The sequence below is a fragment of the Peromyscus maniculatus genome, chromosome 21, assembly GCF_049852395.1.
Source record: "Peromyscus maniculatus bairdii isolate BWxNUB_F1_BW_parent chromosome 21, HU_Pman_BW_mat_3.1, whole genome shotgun sequence".
Lineage (NCBI taxonomy): Eukaryota > Metazoa > Chordata > Mammalia > Rodentia > Cricetidae > Peromyscus > Peromyscus maniculatus.
This window is the reverse complement of record NC_134872.1, coordinates 7,504,000-7,523,535: the sequence shown is the minus strand read 5'-3', so window position 1 is coordinate 7,523,535 and position 19,536 is coordinate 7,504,000. Positions and strand designations below refer to the sequence as shown.

The window sequence follows — 19,536 nt, the reverse complement described above, 5'->3', positions numbered from 1 at the left end:
CTTTCTTTCTTTCTTTCTTTCTTTCTTTCTTTCTTTCTTTCTTTCTTTCTTTCTTTCTTTCTTTCTTTCTTTCTTTCTTTCTTTCTTTTTCCCCCGAGACAGGGTTTCTCTGTGTAGCCCTGGATGGACTGGAGCTCACTCTGTAGCCTGCCTCTGCCTCCTGAGGGCTGGGATTAAAGGCGTGCACCAACACCATCCGGCTTACCACCATCTGGCTTATTTTGAATTTTTTTGTGTGTGCGTGCAAGGTCTCGTGTAGCCCAGGCTGGACTCTAACTCACTACGCAGCCAAGGGCAACCTTGAACTTTCGTCCTCCTTCCTCTACCTAATTGCGGGGATCACAGGCGTGCATCATCATGGCGGGTTTGTGACATGCTCAGGACTCGACCCAGGGCTTCACATGTGCTAGGCAGGCACCCTACCCACTAAGCTACAACACTGGTCACACGTCCCTGTTTCAGCAAAGAACTCACGGCTCAGGGACCCCCAGCCAGCCGGAACACTTGGTTGTGTTTTCTTGAAGGAAAGGACCCGTATCTACTGGATGCAGAGTCGGGATGAACATCTGGACATAGATGACAGAATGGGTCGGTGTAACCCAGCAGGGGCGGAGTCACAGAGTGGCGGGGGTCAGCCCAGAAAGGCTGTCACGGGCAAGGTTCCTGAAGACCAGCCAGCTGTGGTTCAGTCAGTCAGACAGGTCCTCTTCGTCAGGCCCCTCAGGGGTCCAGCCACTGGCCGCACGCTTGATAGCGCTCACCCAGCGGCCCTGCAGCTCCTCAGACTCCGCTTTGAAGGTGTACAGCTGGCCTGACTGTTGCAGCTGGAAAACCCGAGGGTCCCCCTGGGGCCCTGCAGTCACCTGGTAGCCCAGCAGGGGGATGGAGGTGTGAGCCTTCATGTCCTGGTGGAGAAGAAAGCCATGGACTACCGTGCCCCACTTCAGCAGCTGCTCCCGACAGCCACACACCCCTGCTCACACCAGAAGCCCCCCCCGGGGGGGGGGAGGGGGGCTGTCAGAAGATGGAGGAGGAAGAGGAGGGAAGAATGTGCCTGCCTGAGGGCAAAGCAGCTGAGGACTGTAGTCTGGGCTCATCTCTGAAACTCGACAACCCACACCTTGAGAATACCATGTCCCCAGAGGGCCTCAGTTTCCCCATCTTCCCTGCAGGGCAAATAATACCCAAACCTCACTTTCCCCTACCCTGTGAGAATGAGGAGGCCTAGGTGGGGTGGGCATGGCCTACCTGGGGGGCTGCGTAGACGTACAGCACAAGGGGGTCGTCTCGGGGGATCACACACCAGCCCCGAGGGCCGCTCCTGCCCCACTTGTCTCCCATGAGCTGCAGGAAGCTGCACATTAGACTCTGGTCGGGCCCTGCCAAGGATTCTTTCTGAAAGCGGAAAGGACAGTCAGGTGACAGAGTGCCCACAAGGTGTCAGGGGACCAGACATCATCCGCCAGGGAACTTCACAATCACTGCCGTATTTTCTTTTGGAGACAGAGGCTCGCATAGCCCAGGCTAACCTAGAAGTTGGTATGTATCAGGAGCTGACCTTGAACCCCTGATCCTCTTCTCTGCACCCCCAGATTCTGGGGTAGTAGGCATATGCCTCCAGTTCTGACAGCCACTACCCTTAATTAATCTTTGCAGGTTACTACAAGGAAGCATCAGGTCACTGTCTCTGGAGTTTGGAGACACCCCACCACGTGGCCCTGGCTCACATGGCCAGCAACTGGCAGGATTGCAGGAGGGATGGACTGTGTGTGCTTACAGGAGCAGGTGCCAGAGCCAGGGCTGTCATCCTGAGCCACTCAAGGGACAGAGTGGGGCCTGCCAGGCATGCCACGCCAGGAGCAGGCATTTTGCCCAGTCGGGGGCTGGTCTGAGGGGACACATGGAGTGGGAAGGGGCTGGAGTCTGTGAGAAGGCACCGACTTGCTTGTGTGAATGAATCTCAGCTGAAACAGGCCAGCTCTTCCCTCTTTTCCAAGGGACTGTGGGATGTCACTCTGGCCTTCCTGGCAGAGACAAGGGAGCTAGGGTCTGGGTTTTAACACTGCATTTGAGATTCAAAGATGAACATGACCGGTACCCACAGCGAGTGCTCATGGGATGGGGAGTGGTCCTGGGATGCCTTGAAGGTGGCACACAGATCACAGAGGAGACCGCAAAGAGCTGTGTGATGTTAAGCGGGTCACCTCTCTGGGTTGGTTTTCCAAGGTCCCTTCCAGTTAGAACAGTGCCTGCAGTCTGCCTGACTGAGCCTAGGCGTCCCCATCCACCACACAAGATCAGTGACCCATCCCTCTCTTGACTTGACGCAACTACAACTACGCAGCGGGCCCTGGGAACGTGAACTGGGACAGATGCTACTACTGGATGGGGACACAGGGAAGAGACTGGGTAGTAGCCTGCAGTCCATGGCTGCTTCTAGCTGTTGTCAGACCTGGTGTGGTTTGGACTGGAGGAGACAGGCTGCCTGTTGGTAGGGAGATGGGGAAGGAGAGACGGGATGTTTCTCAGAACGTGGGAGCGAGTCTTCTGGGAAGGGAAAAGTAGGAAGGATGCCGTCAGCCCTCACCTCCAAGATGCCTCTCCTCTTATCCTCCTTGCTGTCGGGGAGCACGTGGCCGGTGAGAAACGTGTAGCAGGCCAGGCAGACTCGGTTGGGCCTGTTGCCGTCATATTTCAGCTCTGCCCGGTAGTCAGAGCACTTGGCACAGACCACCTGAGGACGGGGCAGCAGGAGAAAGAAAGCATGCTGGCCACGGGAGCCCAGACAGGAGGCCAAGGGTTCAAGACCCAGCCTCACAGCATCCCTGACCACTTTCCCTCCATCAGCCTCTTTCACGGGGCTGGGTCCTGGAGGGCTCAGCAGGATGAGCCACAACTGCCAGAACCTCACTGGCCCCAGCAAGGGCAGGACGCTGTCTTCTGCTGACACAAGGACAAGGGCGGGGTGACTCAGAGGAGAAAGTGACTTTGGTTAGGCCACACAGCTAGCTGGCAGCCCAGGCAGTCTCCGCGTCTTGACAGTCCCACGGTTTAGGGAGCTAGGGATGTGGCTGGCACGCAGAGCACGCACGGATCCCTGGGATAAGTCCCTGGTATCACATGAAGCAGGGGCTATAGCACACACCTGGGATCCCAGCACTTGTGTGGCGGAGGTGGGAGGTTAAGATGTCCAAGGCCACATTGTATTTACAAGAAAAAAAGTTTCCTTGCACGTTCTGTCTGTTTTATGGCAGCCGCCGCAATTGAGTGGGGGGGATACAGAGGGGGGGGGAATGTTCAAGGCCAGCCCGGACTCTGTGAGACCGTATCTCAAAAACAAAAGCAAACAAACAAACAAACAAACAAAAAAACAAACAAACAAACAAAAAAACCCAAAAAATCCAAAAAGCTGTAAGTCTGTCGTGCTATAGAACGGAGGGGCAGGAAGACCTGGCTGGAGTCCTCTGGGGTCCAGCCACCCCAGCTCACCCCTAAAGGTGCGTGAGGATATTAGTGATACTGAGGAAGGATGAGTGGAGAGGTGTGGGGAGAAACTCCGGGTGCTGCTGAGTGTGACTGAGGGAGCCGGGCGCCACAGGCTTGTTGGGTGTGGCTACTCTCAGGGAGTCACTGCGTACCCCGGTGCCCGAGGCAGAAAGGGTTAGACAGAAACTGGCAGCTGAACACGAAACGAAAGGGTGACTCACTGGCTCCCCAAAAGAGGACAGGCATGGGCCTCAGACGCCCTGGAGTCAGGATGAGGACACCCAGGGCCTGCGCGCCTTGGGAGGGGAGAGTAGGCTTTTATGGAGAGATTTAAACATTTGTTTCTATTTATGTGCATATAGGTGTCTGTGTGAGTGTGTGCATGTGGGTGCTTGTGGAGGCCAGAAGAGGGTGACAGAGCCTCTGGGGTGGAGTCCTCTGCTAGTACTCTGAAGTACGGAGCCACCTTTCTCTTGTCTTTATTGAGACATTAGTTTCGTATAACCATCCAATATTTATTTTTTTCTTCACCAACCTTACTCGCTTTTCTGAGGCAGGCTCTCATGTAGCCACGTTCCAGGTCGACCTGGAACTTCTGGTTCTCCTGCTTCCGACTTCCACATGCTGAGATTACACACACATACCGGTGCATTTGGTTTTGTGTTAAGTTGTTATTATTTTTACATTGAGTGTGTGTGAGCACAAGTGTGTGTATGTGTGTGTGTGTGTGTGTGCTCGCACACCCTGTATCATGGCACAGGTGTGGAAGTTGGGGTAACTTTACAGGAGGCAATCTTTTCCTTCTATTGTATAAGTTCCGGGGATCGAACTCGAGGCTTGATGGCAAACGCCATCATCCTGAGCCATCGCAATGGCATATTGTTGTTTTTTCAAGATTTATGACTGGGTCCTTCTCTGTAGCTCAGGCTGGCTGTGAATCCCCGATCCTCCTGTTTCCCCTCCCAAATGCTAAAAGTATACCTTGGGACAGGTGGGGAAACTGAGGCCTGCTCAAGAAGGTGGGGCTCACAACACATAAGAGGAAGAGGGAGCTGGAGGGATGGCTCAGATGAGTTCAATTCCCAGCACCCACATGGTGGCTCACAACCATCTGTAATGAGATCTGGCACCCTCTTCTTTATACATAATAAATAAATAAATCTTTAAAAAAAAAAAAAAAGAAGAGGGGAGAGAGAATGAAGTTGGGGTACATACTAAATGTGAGATTGGGTGGGGGTTGGGTGGAGGGTGGTGGGTGGGTGGTGGTGGGGGAGGTGGTGGGTGGTGGTGGGGGGTGGAAAGTTGGTCAGAACTGGGATCCAGCTGGAGCTGACTTTGGAGGCAGGAATGGCATGGGCGAAGGCAGGTCCCGGGTCCCGTCCCCGGTCCCCACAGGTGTACTCACATAACCACAAGCCCGGCAGTGGTGGCGCCGACGCGTCAGGGCATTGAAGGGCTCCTGGCAGCGCATGCACATGGTCACCATCTTGTCTCGGACCCACTGAGGCGCTCGGAGGCCCAGTTCCTCTGCCTGTGGCTGGGGGAGGAGAGCGGCTGGCTGGGTGGGCACTTCACGGCCTCGTGCGCCCCTTGGAGGCCCTGCAGCGTCTACCTGAGGTAGTTTTCCTACTAATATTCTTACTTTATAGGTGAGGAACCAGGACGGCCCAACAACTCCAGATCATCACCCCGAAAGCCGGAGTCCAGGGCTGAGATCTGGCCTTACCCACTCTGCCTGCTTCTCAGACACACTCGGATCCAGTTGTGAGGCCTTGGCTGGACAGGGGTCTTCCCTGACCTCACACAGCTCTGCTCCAGGCTCCAACAGCGGAAATTTTTGCTTTGTTTGTTTTTGAAACAGGGTCTCACTATATAGACCAGGCTAGCCTGGAACTCACGGTGTAGACCAGGCTGGCCTCAAACTCACAGAGCTGGGATTAAAGGCCTGTTGCTCTACCTAGCTAAAGGCAGAGATTTTTATTTTTGAAGGTTCTTTTTGAGTTAGGGTCTCATGTGGCCCAGGTTGGCCTTGAACTCACTAAGTATCAGAGACAACCTCCTGTCTCTCCCTCCCGAGGGCTTGGATCACAACGCACCTGGCTCAGAGACAGATTTTGCTAACTAGGAAACTCTGGCCCTGGGTCATCAAGGGTGACGATGCTTGGAAGAGTGTCCTCGAGACTCTTCCTGTCAGTCCTGGTAGGGGACACCCTCTGTTCCTGACACCTCTCCTTGGAGTGAAGAAGTTCCTATTACCTTGGGCTCCTCTGTGTCCCCCTGAGGTCCCTGGACAGCAGCCTTGAAGGTCTCGCTCCGCTTCTCGACTTGGTCAATGGCTGCCTGGCAGGCCTGAGTGGAGGTGGGGGTGGGAGGTGAGGGCTGCCCAAGGTGGCTTACCCGTAGCCAACACATTTTGCTAAACATGCCTGCCCCAGGCCCAGACTCCAACTACAGGAAGGAGAAGCCGTAAGCTCCAGATTATACACGTCAAAACCGAGTCTCAGACAGGTTATAGGAGTTGCTGCAGACTACCCAGCAAGGCAGTGGGACACACAGGAAGAGTGGGCAGCTGGGCACACCCAAGTGTTGGAGCACACACACACACACACACACACACACACACACACACACACACACACACACACACACTCTTTTTCTCCTTCCTCCCCAGTAGGCTAGGCTCAGACTCCCCTGGAGGCCTGGAGTGTCCATACCTGCATCCAGGCAATCATTTCCTCTCTGGACCTGCTCCGAAGGAAAGAGAACACAATGCAGAGGACAGTACCCACCCGCCCTGTCCGGGGTCTCCCGCGGCCCCAGCCCGCCAGTGCCTACCGGGCCTGAAGCTCCAGCGTGCGCTGCTTTCCGGACACCAGGAAGGAGTGTGGGAACTCGGCGTCAGTCAGCTCCCGCACCTGCCGGGGGTGGATGAAGCATCAGACCCCAGCACTGACGTCAGACCCCAGCACCGACGTCAGACCCCAGCACTGACGTCGGACCCCAGCACTGACGTCATCAGACCCCAGCACTGACGTCAGACCCCAGCACTGACGTCGGACCCCAGCACTGACATCAGACCCCAGCACTGACATCAGACCCCAGCACTGACATCAGACCCCAGCACTGACATCAGACCCCAGCACTGACATCAGACCCCAGCACTGACATCAGACCCCAGCACCGCCATTGGACTCCAGCACTGACATCAGACCCCAGCACTGACGTCAGACCCCAGCACTGACGTCATCAGACCCCAGCACTGACGTCAGACCCCAGCACTGACGTCGGACCCCAGCACTGACGTCAGACCCCAGCACTGACTTCAGACCCCAGCACTGACGTCATCAGACCCCAGCACTGACGTTAGACCCCAGCACTGACTTCAGACCCCAGCACTGACGTCATCAGACCCCAGCACTGACGTCAGACCCCAGCACTGACGTCGGACCCCAGCACTGACGTCATCAGACCCCAGCACTGACGTCAGACCCCAGCACTAACATCAGACCCCAGCATCAGACCCCAGCACTGACGTCGGACCCCAGCACTGACGTCAGACCCCAGCACTGACATCAGACCCCAGCATCAGACCCCAGCACTGACATCAGACCCCAGCACTGCCAGTGGGCAGGACCAGCTCTAACCCGCCACGCAGGTGCGCATGCTCCTGGCTCCACAGGACCGGGACTGAAGGCCTCAGAATTTTGTCAGAAGCATCGAAACTGACCCGGTGTGACATGGAAGGACAGTTCCAAAGAGTCACCAGAAATAGAAACTGGACCTCAAAATAAGAAGAATCTATGGATGTTTACTGGACTGTTTTCATGGCTTAAATATTTCCATAATAAAAAACTCGGTCATTCTCCGAGGAATCCTGGGAAGTGGATCTCATCCTTATTTTACATGGCACTGGGTCTGGAAGCTCAGAACAGGCTTGAGACCTGCCTGAGGTCACACAGCATTTAAGAGGCAAAATGAGGGGGTTGGGGATTTAGCTCAGTGGTAGAGTGCTTGCCTAGCAAGCACAAGGCACTGGGTTCGATCCTCAGTTCCAAAAAACAAACAAACAAGCAAAAAAAAAAAAAAAAAACTTTTGGCCGACGGTGGTGGCGGCGCACACCTTTAATCCCAGCACTCGGGAGGCAGAGGCAGGCGGATCTCTGTGAGTTCGAGGCCAGCCTGGACTACAGAGTGAGTGCCAGGAAAGGCGCAAAGCTACACAGAGAAACCCTGTCTGGAAAAACAAACAAACAAACAAACAAAAAAAGAGGCAAAACGAGGCACCTAACATTGGGTTTCTGCCATCACCCCCGCCCCACCCCGCCCCAAAGTCAGCCAACTCAGACGTGCCCAGGGCCATGTGCACAGAGACTGACCCAAGCTAAGACGGACCTCAAGCTCTAGAGCCTTCCTCTGGGGGTTTTGTTCCTAAGCCCCGCAGTATCCAGACTTCTCCACACAGTCTGCTGTTTGGGAAGGGCTAGGTGTGGTCTGGACCCTGTGTCCTGCCAGGGGAAAGCCTGTGATTGGTGGAGGCTGCACACAGCCACTGTGCTCAAGGGGTGAGGGCCAGAGCCACTGCCCTGCCGCTCAGGCCGTTGGGTCCTGTGCAAAGGACAGCTGCCCTGGGCAGAGAAAGGTGAGGGACCAGCATGGGAGGCCTGGATAGACTCTGGAACCCCTGTCAGAAAAGAAGGTGGAGGCCCAAAGTTCGGGGTTCAGGGCAGGAAGGAATAGAGAACTTTGCGAGGAAAGGGGAACCCCCGGGAATTCCCGGCCTGGGTCAAGATGCCCTGGGATCCTCAATAGAGCCTTCGGTGTTTGGAGCTCTGTTGGGCCGCCTTAGCCACCATCTCTAGTTCTGGCTCAACTCAGGGTCCTTCTATCTCACACAGTTCTTTGTGCCCATCACCAAAGGACTACCTGCTTCAGAAGGCTTTCTTGGCATTGCTGGCCAACTGGGTCCTCTCCAGATCTTGTTAGAACAAGACACTTGACTGCCACCTGCTGGCCAGCTCTCACTAGAAACGTGCAAGCTGTGCTCTATCACCAGCTGGCTACCTCCGCGATACAACCTGTGTTTGGCTGGATGCGAGGTTCCCGAATGGCATGCCTCTGTCACCCCTCCTTTGCAGGACCAGCTCAGACCATGGACACAGTCACCTTGTGAGAACTGTGTGGTCCTGGCACCAGGTCATAGGCTGGTAGAGCGACCAGGGTGGTTTAAGCCAGATTCCTTCAAACCGGACTCAGAAAATGGTCTGTAGGCTGCTCTGCACCCGCCATGCCCAACAACATCCAGCAGAGGGCACCGTGAGGCCACCAGAGAGACAGGCTTGCCGGATGGTGGCACCCAAGAGCCAGCACACGAGGAATACGTGGCCTTCTCAAGACTCCCTTCTTTTTTCTGAGGCAGGTTCTCGTGTGATCTTGGCCGGCATTAACCTCACTGGGTAGCCAAGGATGGCCTGGAACTCCTGACCCTCCCTCCCATAACCACCTGCCAAGTACTGAACTGACAGGTGTGTGCCCGCACATCTGGGCTCCTGGGTGCTGGCGAGCCAATCCAGGGCTCTGGGAACATTAGCAAGCTCTCTACCAACTGAGCTACATCCCGAACTCTGTCTTTTGAGATGGTCTCTCTGTGTACCCCAGGCCGGCCTGAAATTCACGGTGCAATCCAGCTTGTCCTTGGATTTGCAGCCATCCCCCTGTTTCAGCTTCCCAAGTGCTGGGATTACAGGTGTGAGCCACCACCATGCCGGGCTGTGAGTCTCCTTTGGTCTATGTGGCTTGTTTCCTTTTCTCCCTCCTCCTCCTCCTCCTTTACGGACAGGATTTCACTATGGGGCCCTGGCTAGCCTGTAACTCCTATATAGACCAGTCTATCCTAAAATTCACTATATAGATCCTCAGTCTAGATTCAAGCTCACAGAGATCTGCCTGCCTCTACCTCCCGAGAACTGAGATTAAAATCGCACACCATCATACCCCGCCTGGTGTCGTCTGTTTCTTGTCTTCATCGATTGAGCTCTGCCACTCTCTCTAGACGGAGTCTGTCCCTCCAATATCCTTCTCTGACCCATAGTTTTGTCTGCCTCCTCCCTCACTCTTGCTCACCAAGGCCTCTCTCAGACACGCCTGCTCCCACTCTGGCCTCTGAGACTCTCTGGCCATCTCAGGATGGAGGCTAGAAGCCTCAGGTAGGGGCTGCACATTTAAAAGACTGCAGCTAAGCCGGGCGGTGGTGGCGCACGCCTTTAATCCCAGCACTCGGGAGGCAGAGCCAGGTGGATCTCTGTGAGTTCGAGGCCAGCCTGGGCTACCAAGTGAGTTCCAGGAAAGGCGCAAAGCTACACAGAGAAACCCTGTCTCGAAAAACCAAAAAAAAAAAAAAAAAAAAAAAAAAAAAAAAAAAAAAAAAAAAAGACTGCAGCTAACTCAGGCGAGACACTAGGAACCGTCAGATGGTGTTCGTACCCCTGGAGATCTTCATGGGGGTGGGAACGGGGCTGAGAGCCGAGGCTCCAGACTCAGTACCTCTGAGCTTTTCTGTCTGGATTGGGCACTGTAATCAGGGTCTGCGACCTGACTTCAGGGTCCTCAGGGTTGGGATGACAGGGGTGCCCCGCTCCACCCGGTTTGTGCAGTGTGGGGGAATGGGATTTGGGGTTTCATGCCCGATAGCTAGGTAAGCACTCTACCGATTGAGCCGCATCCGCAGCCCTATACCTGTCTTTAGAAGATAGAAAGACACCTCATTCAAGGATGATAATATTCTGCCTCGGAGGGCTGTGGGGAGAGGGTCTGATGGGAGGCTGCAGGGCTGGCCTCGTTCATTTGAGCTCCATTCTAGACAAGGATACCTCCAGCCAGGGGCCAGGCCCGCCTTGCTCTCCAATCCTGTTCACACATCAGCATGTGGGCAGGAGTATCAGGGTCCCTTGGGGTTGCTTAGAAATGCAGGACCCTGGGGATGGGGTAAGACTCAACAGAATGCTTGCCAACCATATCCCAGGCAATAGGTCCACCCCCAACAACACACAGTAGAGCACACACCCCACCAGGCTGCCAGGTCCACCCAGGTCTGCCAACTCAGAACACTGGCCACACATTACCATTTGGACAACAAGAGTGCAGAGAATAAGGAAAACGCTATGAAGTTGCCAGGGTTAGAATAAACCATGCTGCCCTCCCTCACAAGGGCCGGACAGCAGAGCTCTGCCCACATCTCCCACCAAGGCCTTGCTCTGCTCCCTGCCACCGCTGCCACCCACCCTGGGCCCTCTTTGGAGGGTGGCTCACCTTCATGCCAGCCACATCGATGCGGGTCCGCACCTGGAATTGGGCACCCACTTGGAGGACTCGGGGTATACAATAAAGCAGCATGTTGTTGAACTGGGGAGACATGGGCAGTAATGGGCAGCAGCTCAGGGTCTCTTGGGTGACCTGGCCATAACCTCTCCCCTCCCCTCTGAACACAGGTCGCCACAGGTGATCTCGGAAGGGGTGAGGATGTGACCGTCTAGTCCCCAATTGCGCCCATGGGCTCTGAAGGATCCCTCTACCACTATACCTGGACATTAGGGGACCAAAGCAGCCCAAGGAGCCTGAGAGCTGACAGAGGGGTATAGACCTTGAGGTAGCAATCCTGCGGGATGTCAGGAGACCCTGGTTTTTCCAGGGTCAGCCCAGCAGGTCTTCCTGGCAGCTAACTTAATTCCTTCATGCTGTACTGTCTTTAGAGTAGTAGCACAGGCTTTAAAGCCAGCCAGGGCTCAGACTCTGATTCCTGCTTCCTGGGGCACACCTGACAAGGGAAGCCCAGCAGCCCCTACCAAAAACAGGTAGCGTTCCATCGGGTCGCTGCGGCGGAAGGAGATCTTGAGGACAGGGCCCTCTCGGAGCAGGGTGTTGGAGGGGTCCACAATGTCATCCTCCAGGCCCAGGCGCTGGTATACCTCCCACAGGCCCTGCAGACGTTCCTGGAGATGGGGCACACCTTCAGCCTACGCTGGCTGGGCAGGGTCCCAGCTGCTTGATACTGTGCCTGGTGGGCATGGGATGAGGGAGCCGAAGGCAAGGAGGCAGCGTGGGACAGGTACCCTGGGCAAGATCAGTGGACACAAGGACCAAGAGACAGGCTGTGTTCAGGGGATGCCCCCCACACCCACCCACCCCAAGGACGGCTGCTCACCATCTCTGCAATGGCTGCATTGGAGTGCTGTGCGGCCGAGAAGATCATGTCCAGTGCTTCTAGCAAGGGAGCAAGTTATTTCTGGAGACCTGCAGCCTGGGGCTGGGGCTCCACAAAGGGCCTGGGGGACCCGCCATAACCATCACCGGGCACAGCCCTGCCCATGCAGGCCAGCAGAGTGAGTGTCTAGAAGGTGGGGGTCACCCAGGATAGGGACATTGAAGCCACTGGGAGGCTGTGTGATTAGGTGTATGACTTCAGCGATTCTCTCTACTCCCAGAGCAAAACCAGACGGAGAGGGTACACTTTACAGATGTGGATTCAAATCCTAACTCAGCTCCTTTCTGGGCTGTGTGACCCTGCCAAGTCACTTCACCTCTCTGGGCCTCCCTGGCCTGTCAACTGTGGCTGTGGTGTGAATAACAGGTATGAAGTGCCAGCGGTTGATGCAGTGATAGAAGGTCATCAGGACCGTTTTTAGTCGGTGCCCAGTATACACGTGGCAGTGGCCAGCCCCGTCCCGTGTCCCCCCCAGCTCCCTGGGACCCATGGTGTCCTCACTCTGGGCGTCCGCACGGTCCGGGGCCTGGGCCGGCAGCTTCTGCACATATTCCTTGAGCAGCAGCTCGTACCGCGGGATTCTTTGCACGGGCTCCAGCATGTGGTGCTGCAGGGTCAGGCTGCCCGAGGCCTCGCTGCGCTTGGGGAGCAGGGAGCAGGGGCGGGAGGGTGAGGAGAGTCAGGGGCCAGGCCTGAGCAGGGTGCCCGGCCTGAGCCTGTCCAAACCGATTAGGGGAAAATGAGGCAGGCCCACCAGCTGGCCGTGCAGGCTCCGCCCCTGCGCCGCTCACCTGGATGCGGGTGACCACCTCCTGGAAGGGCGGAGACTTGTCCATCCAGGTGGCCAGCAGCTCCGCTGCCCGCTGGAAGTTCTTCACGTACTCGCTGTACATCTTCAGGAACGGGGCCAGTTTCTGGATCACATCCCCAATGCGGGGTGTGGCTGTCCTGAGTGGGGGAGGGGATGCTCTCAGCCCGGCCACCTCCTCTCTCAGCCCCTGAGTCGGGCTGCCCAGGCTCCCCAGCCCCAGACAGCCTTCCCAGTACCCTTGGGGCAGGGGCAGGAAAGAGTGACGCCCCCGAGGGTCCGACCCCTCCTTAGACTCTGAGCTCCTGGTCCCTAGCAAGCCTCCCTATGAGGTCCATGGAGGCCTGGGTGGAAAGACCGCAGAAGGGACTGTGTAGTTGACATTACGGGGGTCACGTGACAGTGCTGCCCACGATGGCCGCCTGTCTCAGTTCCAGGTATTCTAGCTGTGTGTCCTCGGGCAAGCTTCTCTGGACCCTGGTTTTCTACTCTGAAAAGACGGGAGTGACGCTGGGCGACCTTACAGGCTGGGGTCCATGCCCCCCTTTTGTTTCTTTTTGTTTGAAATAGGGTTTCATTACGTAGACCAGGCTGGCCTCCAAACCTCTCTCTTTCTCTTTTTTTTTTTTTTTGGTTTTTGGAGACAGGGTTTCTCTGTGTAGTTTTGTGCCTTTCCTGGATCTCCCGCTCTCTCTCTCTCTTGGTTTTTCAAGACAGGGTTTCTCTGTATAGCTTTTGGTAGCTGTCCTGGATCTCGCTCTGTAGACCAGGCTGGGCTCGAACTCACAGAGATCTGCCTGGCTCTGCCTCCTGAGTGCTGGGAATAAAGGTGTGCGCTGCCGCCGCCCGGCTATTCTCTCTTTTTAACATTTATTTTATTTATTATTGTTGTGTGTGGTATGTAAGGGTGCTGGTGGCACAGCACACATGTGGGTGTTGGTGGACAATTGGGGACTCAGTTCTCTTCTTTCCCTGTGAATCCCAGCGGTTAAATCTGGGTCTGCGGGCTTGCTCAACTGTGTTTTCCTCACTAAACAGTCTCATCAGCCCTCTGTCCCTCTAACTTCCCTCTTTCGAGTTACTTATTTTATGTGCACCAGGGTTTTGCCTGCATGTATGTATGTGCAGGTGTGCATGCCTGGTGCCCACAGAGGCCGAAAGAGGGCTATTGGATCCCTTGTAACTGGAGCTACACGTGGTTGTGAGCCAACATGTGGGTGCTGGGGTCACGGTTTGGGCTTCTTGCCTAACAATGATGTGAACAGCACACAGCTGGCTGGAAAACCGTCCTGTTAACAGATGCCAAGATCAAGGCCAGGGACCCACTCTGTGCCCAGTGACATCCATGGCCTCTTAAGTCAGAGGACCTAGGATTTCCCCCTTCTTCCTCAGCTGTGCAAGGAGCAGAGGCCTGTAGGAGACAGCCATGGCCGGAGTCATACTCAAGCACCTGGGCCTCACAGGCCCCGCGCCCTGGGTCTGTGACCCCCCCAGTCAAGTTGGGGTGCTGAGACCTGTGACCTCACCAGTCATCCAGACGCCGCTGCAGCTCCGGAAGGAAGAACTGTGAATGGAAGCAGTAGATGGAGGAGATGTTGGAGAAGATGAGCCTCACCACGTCCTCAGGGAAGGCCTTGCTGCGGCCCGCCTCCTTCAGCAGCTCCTGGAAGAACACCTGTACAGGGAGACAGTCCCAGGTCATACCCTGCCTAAGAAGGGGCCCACCCTCCACCAGCCCTGCAGGCCAGGCCAAAGGCAATGCCTAAGGGGCTCAGTTCTGATGCTGCCCCAACCCCACCCAACAGGGTCAGTGGGGTGAGCCAAAGCCAAGGCCTGGGCTGGTGTCAGCGCTCCCGATACGGAAGGTGTTGGGGAGTCTCCACTAGCCTGGTCAAGCAGATGCAGGCGAGCCACATAGGCCTGCTCGGTCTCCAGAAGCTCCCGCACGACCCTCTTCTCCTCGGGTTCCTACAGGGGTGGAGGAGAAGGGTGGACATCTTGACTTGCCACTCCTCAGAAAACACTGAGGCTGTGCCCGGTGAGCACACCCTCTGGGATTCCCGCCCTCCCACAGCACACCGGGTCTGGCCCTGGACCGCCTTTCTTAGGATACAGCCTAGAGAGATGCCCAGTTCCTGGACTAAGCCTTAAGCTTAGGCGGCCTCCTTCTGGGCTTTCATAGTTTCCACGAGCAAAGGAGCCACCACAGAGGGGACCTGGCTGCCCGCTGGGGAGCTCGCTAGGAGGCCACACAGACCGGAAGACAGACCAGAAGACACATGGAGGAGAAGAGGCCTGCCTTCCCAGTTGAGCTGCCCTCTGGCCCTTCAGGGCTGGGGAGCCATCAAGTTACATCAGGTCAGAAGGGTGGGCCACAAGTCCATGTGGTTTGTGACCTTATAAGAAGAGGGAGAATTAGGCCTATCGGAGCACACCTGAGATCCCAGCACTGGGGAAGCAGAAGCTGGAGGAGGTGAGTTCAAGGCCAATCTGGGCTACATTCTAAGATCCTGTCTTGAGGAAGAGGGAGAGGAGGGAGAAACAGGAAGAGAGAGGGAAGGCTGAGGGGTCCTTCCACCCCCACCCCCCCATCAGGGCCAGCAGTCCTGAGACCAACTCCTCACCTGTGTCTCTGGCCCTGGGCTGGCCCCAGGCTGGCAGGATTTCCTCCAAGCCCCAGTTGACAGCTTATTTTTGAGGGAGCTCAGATATGTCCTGCTGACGGTCCGGAGCTCAGACTTCAAGGCCTCTTCACCAGGAGGTGCCTCCCAAGGCCCCGGGGACAGGGGCAGCTGGTGTTCAGGGCTACGGGGCTGGTCATCAAGGCTATGGGGTCCAGGTATTGTTCCCACGGTCCTGCTAAGAACAAAGCACGCTAGAGGGTCCCCTCAGGGTGACTGGTGTGAGTCCCTGGTGTTCATGGACCCCCAAGGGCCTGGCACAGGGTATAAACTTATCAAGACTTCTATATCTCTTCTCAGCCCTCCTGCCTCCCTCTTTTTTGAGCCAGGATCTCATGTGTCACAGGCTGGCCTTGACCCCTTTATAGTGGAAGGTGACCTTGAACTCCTGGTCCTCCTAACTGGACCTCCCTAGGCTAGGATTATAGGCATGGACCACTGTGCCTGGTTTACTCGGTGCGGGGGACAGAACCCAGGGTTTTGTGCATGCTAGGCAAGCGCTCTACCAACTGAACCATGTCCCTGCCCCACCAACACCCTTCTGGGAGGAACTCCATCAGCCCTCTGGATGAGTCATTGTGGACCGTTCTATTCTCTGGGGAACCATATACTTCCCTGTTTCAAAGGCGACCAGGTCTAGAGAACCCTCCCTCGGCACACAGAAGCTTTTCAGGGGCTCCCTCGGGATCACCCTCACGTTTGGGCTTCACCCCTGTTTTAATTTCTGTACCCCTCCTGGTCAAGGGAAGGTAGGAGCCATGGAGGACTACAGAACGAGGGCACGGATGCCAACACAGATGCTGGGGCCTTTCGGGGTAACCTACGCCCTTCACCCCATTACCAGGGGACAAAGGCAGCCTGGGGAGCAGGGCCCCTGTCCCCCAGGTCGGACCGTCACAGGGCAGTTAGCTGGGCTGCATAGACCGGTCCTGCAGGCCAGAGAAGCCTGCATGGACAGAGCTATCCCTGTTAGGCATGCGCAGGGAAGCAGACCAGGGCAGGCATTCCCATGAGAGAGACAGGTCGGGAAATAGATGCTAGACAGGTAACAGCCTCCAAAAGCCCCAGAGAGAGAGCATCACCGCATCCATGCTGCAGCGGTGGAAACTGAGGCAGAAAGGATGAGAACTCAGCTGGGGTTCCAAATCGAGGGGCCTGGGGTCCAAACCTCCACAGTAAGGTACCTTTTCTCTCGAGAACTGAGGCGACTGCCCAGGTCACAGGGCCTGATGGAGGTAGAAGGGATATGGGAGCCCATTGCAGGCACAGAAAACTGAGTTCCTTGGTTTCAGGGCCCGCAGCCAGCGAGGCGGGGGGGGGGGGGGGGGGGGGGGGTAGGGTGAGGTGGTGGGGCGGGAGTGTGCTGAGTATCAGGTTTTCTCTTCTACATTTGGTTTCAGCTTCTGCATTTCTAAGCACTCAGGCCTGTGGCTGTTTCCTTCCCAGTGCTTAGTTTCAGATCAGCTAGGTGCCAAGGGCCCCACGGGAAGCCTGTCAGCTACCCCTCGGCTCAGTAGGCTGGTTCCCACACCCCTGAACATGGTTCTTGGGACCTACTCCTGTCTAGGGTTACTCCATGTGCAAGGCACAGCCTGGCACAGCCTGGCACAGCCCAGTGCCTCCAGGGCTAGCACCCCCATGAGCCTACCCACCCTCCAGGACTCTGGCTGTGGTGGTCCCACGTCTGGGGTGGTGGGCCGAGAAGGGAGTGACAGGGAGCTGTCCCGGGTGCTGAATAGGATGCGTTTGAGCCCCGGAAGTGGTGAAACTACTGCTGAGGTGAGTGCAGGACTCCATGTGGAAGCCCCAGGAGCCTCCCTTGGCCTGCAGACCCCCAACACAGCATGAAGGCCTTCCCAGGACCTCTGAAGCCTGTGGCCTCGCATCATGGAAAGATAGAACATTTTATCATTAGCAGAAGTCTGTCCCTGCATTCCTAGGCGCTGCACTGTGTTCTCGTATGACTCCCTAGGGCTGGGAGCACTGGTGGCTGAGCATTATTTATCGGCAGAGTCCCTGCTCTGGGAACTGCCCTCCAGGGAAGAACGGGGCCTTGCTCAGCATCTAGCAACTGGAGGCATGGGTGCCCCAGCTCGGATCACTGTGGCGCATCCAGGTTCTGGAACTCCCCAGCACAAACAGGACTCAGCCTCACCCTCCACTTGCCCCTTCTTCCCTACCTCCCAGGTTCTGTTCCCCAAAGCTTCCCCCCTAAGCCTCCTGAGGCCAACCTCTGTCTGGGTGTGCGCTTCCAGAGGGCGGTACCACAGGCCTGTAAAGTGGCTCCATGTCTCACACTCACAGCCCTCCAGGACCACCTAAGACCCTCTCCCACACTTAGCTTTGTCCTTCCCCTTCAGATGAAAAGCCTCAAAAATGTAAAGAACCTGGTCCCACCCCCCACCCACCTCCATGCCCACCTCCTCTTTCTTCCTTAAAGCTGGGAACAGAACAAGACACACCCCAGGACCATCAGGGTGAGACGGGAGGTAAGGAAGGGAACTTAAGTTGGTGGCGTGGGCCGGGCAGTGGTGGCACACGCCTTTAATCCCAGCACTCGGGAGGCAGAGCCAGGCGGATCTCTGTGAGTTCGAGGCCAGCCTGGGCTACCACGGAGTGAGATCCAGGTCAGGCTCCAAAGCTACACGGAGAAACCCTGTCTCGAAAAATAAAAATAAAAATAAAAAAAAAAAAAGATGGTAGCATGGTGAGCATGGCTCTGCCCCGTCCAGTCCCATTTCATCTGGGTCCTGCCTCTTGCTCCCATTTCAATGGCAGCCACTTAACGGTGTCCTGGTTTGAGTGGTGTGTGTGTGTGTGTGTGTGTGTGTGTGTGTGTGGTGTGTGTGTGTGTGTGTGTGTGCGCGCGCGCGCTGGGGGTCTCCCAAGCATCTTGTTTGTTTACCCTGTCCAGCTCAGCACCCCAAGAGAAGTCTCCCGTTCTGCCGGTCACGTGTCGTGGAGGGACCTGGGAGAAGGACCCAGAAGGACCCAAAGAGCCAGGCAAACAGAAGGGCTTGACCCCCTCCCCGCCACCTGTACCTGTTCTCAAACACAGCCACCAGGTTGCACACTGAGGCCTGCTGCTTCTCACTGGCATGCTCCATCCTGCAAGCCTGCAGGGTGGTCCGCAGCTGCCCCAGGAGCTAGGAAGGAGGCACCAGCCAGCGCACTCACGCTCCCCGGCCTGGGGGCGAGGCGGGGCTAGGACAGCCCGGAATCTGAGCCCATCTCTCCGGACTGCCCTGCAGTGTGGCTCCTGTTTTCAGAGTAAGAAAAGAGGAAGTGGTCCCAGCTACAGCTCGCCCTATGGTGGGAGGAGCCTGTAGAGCTTTGCCCTGCCCTGCTGGCCTCTGACCTTTACCCCCCTGGAGATGCCTACCCTGCCCCTACCCTGTTGGAGAAGGCGCCAGCAGTGGCAACAGGGGCTACAGGAAGTTTCTGGAGCTGGAGCCTGGATGGAGTAGCTCAGCCTGACACCATCTTCTGTATGGGGTTCAGGGTTTTTTGTTGTTGTTGTTGTTTTGTTTGTTTTTATTTTATTTTATTTTATTTTATTTTTTGTACCATCCTCGCATCTTTTCTTGCATCTGGTCCTGTTCACTGCTGTAGGGAAACAGCTTCCTTGTTTAAAATGGATCATAGGGCTGGGAACGTATCTCAGGTGGTAGAATGCTTGCCTGGCATGCCGGGAGCCCTGGCATCCAGCCTCAGCACAGCAGAAATGGGTGTGCGTGCGAGGCATGCCTGTGGCGCCCCCTGGGGAGGTGGATGCAGGAGGAGAGTAATCCAAGGTCATCCTTGACTGCATAAAGGGTGAAAGCCAGCCTGGGCTACGTGAGACTTTGTCTCAGAAAAAAAAGGGGGAGGGTTGTTGTTGGTGGTGGATGGGCTTTGAGATGGCTTAGGGGGTAGAGTACTTGCACACAAGCCTGGCAGCTTGAGTCCAATCCTGGAGCCCCACACGGTGGAAGGAGGGAACAGGCCCTTTCTTTCTTTTTATTTATTTTCAGTTTTGTGTGTGTGAGTGTGTGTGCACCACATGAGTGCTTGGTGCCCACAAGGATTGGAAAAAGGTGCTGGATCCCCTGGAGTTAGAGTTACAGATGGCTTCGAGCCACCTTGTGGGTTCCAGGAACTGAACCTGGGTTCTCTGTAAGAGTAACAAATGCTTTTAAACACTGAACTATCTCTCCAGCCAGAGACCACTCTTTCAAGTTGCCTCTGAGATCCAACCCCCTCTACACTGTCTCTTGTACCTCTCCCCTAGAAGAATTAGTGTTAAACACACACACACACACACA

At 56.1% G+C, this 19,536-nt stretch overlaps 1 protein-coding gene across 3 annotated transcripts; it reads right to left on the bottom strand.

Moving 5' to 3' along the window:
• Window positions 1–81: 81 nt before the first annotated feature.
• Window positions 82–18,504, bottom strand: Fgd2 (FYVE, RhoGEF and PH domain containing 2). Of its 3 annotated transcripts, none has more exons than XM_006983082.4 (16): window positions 18,275–18,504; window positions 15,176–15,410; window positions 14,439–14,519; window positions 14,078–14,226; window positions 12,535–12,691; window positions 12,245–12,383; window positions 11,684–11,742; window positions 11,325–11,471; window positions 10,792–10,884; window positions 6,322–6,401; window positions 6,201–6,231; window positions 5,743–5,835; window positions 4,892–5,023; window positions 2,588–2,734; window positions 1,249–1,395; window positions 82–905 (listed from the first exon to the last, which is right to left on the bottom strand). In XM_006983082.4, the coding sequence occupies exons 1-16, from the start codon at window positions 18,337–18,339 to the stop codon at window positions 690–692; spliced, it is 1,971 nt and encodes a 656-aa protein (XP_006983144.2). In that variant the 5' UTR covers window positions 18,340–18,504; the 3' UTR covers window positions 82–689. The 3 variants fall into 3 exon arrangements, with proteins under 3 accessions (XP_006983144.2, XP_015857126.2, XP_042121926.2); XM_016001640.3 differs by having other exon boundaries at window positions 15,176–15,407; window positions 18,275–18,499; XM_042265992.2 differs by having other exon boundaries at window positions 11,684–11,739; window positions 18,275–18,469.
• Between the last annotated feature and the right edge of the window lie 1,032 nt (window positions 18,505–19,536).

Bases quoted from the DNA above. Each gene is read 5' to 3' on its own strand.
- Fgd2 (XM_006983082.4), bottom strand. From the start codon at position 18,339: ATGGAGCATGCCAGTGAGAAGCAGCAGGCCTCAGTGTGCAACCTGGTG. The intron at 12,692-14,077 runs GTGAGGTCACAG...TCCCCCACTCAG, and splicing joins CAGCGGCGTCTGGATGACTG to GACAGCCACACCCCGCATTG. The intron at 5,024-5,742 runs GTAATAGGAACT...CTCCTCCCCCAG, and splicing joins GGGACACAGAGGAGCCCAAG to CCACAGGCAGAGGAACTGGG.